At 41.0% G+C, this 2,659-nt stretch overlaps 1 protein-coding gene across 1 annotated transcript; it reads right to left on the reverse strand.

The window, feature by feature from the left end:
* Positions 1–272: 272 nt before the first annotated feature.
* Positions 273–2,338, reverse strand: LOC104491652 (protocadherin-23-like; the record flags this gene model as incomplete). Its single annotated transcript, XM_010134104.1, has 2 exons — positions 2,300–2,338; positions 273–1,113 (listed from the first exon to the last, which is right to left on the reverse strand). Coding segments are annotated over exons 1-2 (880 nt in total), but the record flags the coding sequence as incomplete, so codon positions are not given.
* Positions 2,339–2,659: the final 321 nt, after the last annotated feature.

The raw sequence follows: 2,659 nt of genomic DNA on the forward strand, positions 1-2,659 counted from the left end.
TCTTCCCACATTCCTTAATGCGCTATTGGAAAGTGCTCCAGTACATCTATGTATCACAGTAATAGCACCACGTGGGAATTTTTGAGCCGAGTCTCACTGTGCTTGCCTACTGCATGTAGTACTGCCATGCTTGTGTGGTGACACTCCTGAGGATAAGTCACCTGGCAGAGTACCACAGTAATGTAGTATTTCAGTATTGCATTGTATGTGCTCTGAAATATTACCGTGAGAAGCACAGTACAAGAAACTCCAGAGAAAAGAAGTTACAGTACCTGTGATTTTATCCAACGCAAAGGCTTTGTTTTCATTGCCTGAAAGAATGTGATATGTGACTTGTCCATTTCTTCCCTCATCGGGATCCTCTGCAATTATGCGGTGCACAAGGAAGCCCACCTCCACATCCTCCATGATATAGGAAAGAGATGAAGATATAAAACTGGGACTATTGTCATTGATATCTAAAATAACAATTTTCACTGCCAGGGAATCAAGCCTGCGATCAGTCAGATTTATTGCCTGGTCTGCTGCGGACACTGTAAGAATCACAGAGTGAATATTCTCCCTGTCTAGTGGAAAAGCTGTGGTCAAGATGCCATAGGAAGGGTGAATAAGAAATGGATTTTTGCCCATGTTACTCATTTCTAGGGAATACTGTATTTTGCTGTTCAGAAAACTGCCATCTCCATCTTTTGCATCGAATGTGTAAACCAGAGTGCCAACAGGTACATTTTCTTCTACGCCAATCACTACAAAGTCATCTTGAAAACATGGAGAATGATCATTCTGATCTTCTACATCAATACTTAGGAAAACAGTGCTATTCTGAGGAGGATTATTACTATAATCCTTTATAATAACTTGCAAAAGGAAGTGCGAAGCTGTTTCATAGTCAAGTTCCTTGGAAAGAAAAAGGTCTCCTGTCAAGCTATCTATTTCAAAATGGACATCATCATTGTCTTTAGCGATACTGAAATGCAGTTTCCTGTTAGTTGTTAGGTGATGATCAGGCCACTTCAGAGAATTCAACACTTGTGCAGGTTTAAAATTTTCAGGTATGACGAAGTGCTTGAAATCTTGAGAGGAGACAGGTCTCCCATTGGGAAGTGGGACTACCTGCAACAAAAGCACAAAGACTGCAATGTTTTCCAATTTTATTATGAATAGTGTAATGAAAATTGCTTTCCTTGACTGAGAGTTCAGTTGTATTGTTTGTGACTATATTTATCCTAAGTATGCCTCAAAGCCAGAAAACAATCTCAACATGCTCCTTATGAGTTCAAATAGTCCTTGGCCTGTCATTCTATAGCTCTACCTTTCATTTACACGTTAAAAAAAAAGGACAAGATTGTCCCTCACCCTATGAATCACCGGGCTCCAAAGACAGACAACTTCAATACTGCTATCTCTGCCCATGCTCTGAAGCACTTCAGCAGTCTTTGCACACAGGGCAGCACCACAGGGACAGATGTGACAAAGCAAGCACGGTGTGGTTTGCAGTTTGACAAACACAAACAGATAGCTGGGGTTTTCTGAGTGTTGTTTATGTCATTACAGGGTTTCATTCATTACGGATTGCTGCAGCGTTCCAAGTCAATGCTTTCAAATGAAAGAATCTCTTAATTTGTGGGAACTGCATTTGTCTTGTCTTGACTGAAGCAGTTTTCTCCAAGCTATCCAACCATCCAACCATGTTTTGGGTGACGTGAAAAGAGCAGCCTCGGTGACACTCAACCTCTGATAAAGGAGCACATAGGCATCCTTGACAAAGCAGCTCCGCTGCGGCTTGATGAACAGCAGGTGGCTGACTGTGGAAAGAGCACATGCTGGATTTCACACTTGCATGCAGAGCAGCCCTGTATAAATGAGCACAAAGGAATGAGCTATCCTTACACTGAGTCACAGAGACAGAATTCAGAGAAGAGTAACGTGGTGGAGGAAAAAAAAAAAAAAAAATCTACTATCCTCCTCATTTTCAGTCTCTCCTGATATTTCCTTTTCATCCTGCCTACCTGGATATTTTCCTTGTCATAATGACCTCCTACTAAAGCACAACCAACCTATTTGCAAGACAACCCAGAATACTATTGTGTATTCTTAAATCAAAACAAGTCTGATCTCTCATTTCCTCCTCTCATTTTTAACAGAAAAATGGTTAAGGAAAATTACTGTAGGCAAGGTGCTTATAATTTTGAACTTCACCCTTTCGTTAGCTTATTTCCCTAGCTTCTCCAAAAATTGTGTTTTCAGACAAACTAAGTATCTAACATAGCTGTTGTATCCATACAATGTAAACAAGTACCTGGATGTAAACAGCAGCATGTCCTTGAAGTGAAGGCATCCCCTGGTCCCTGGCTGTGACTGTGATTCTGTAGTATGATCTCTCAGCATGTGACAGAGATCGGGTTGTCCTTAACTCCCCACTGACAGCATCAATCTGGAAGTATCCTATATCCTTTTCTAAGGGGAAAAAATGGATATGAGGTATTGCAGATCTCTTCAGCTTGTCTCCGTCGTACTGAAGATTGTAATGAATAGTAAGAAAGAGCAGAGGACCCAGAGGATAGGGAACCTCATGCACTCATTTGGTTGTCTCTGGTTCATTTGGTTCACCTCTTCCTTCATCGAGTACATGGTTATTATAAACCACTTTGGACTTAGA

This window comes from Buceros rhinoceros, unplaced genomic scaffold (assembly GCF_000710305.1).
Source record: "Buceros rhinoceros silvestris isolate BGI_N320 unplaced genomic scaffold, ASM71030v1 scaffold10584, whole genome shotgun sequence".
NCBI lineage: Eukaryota > Metazoa > Chordata > Aves > Bucerotiformes > Bucerotidae > Buceros > Buceros rhinoceros.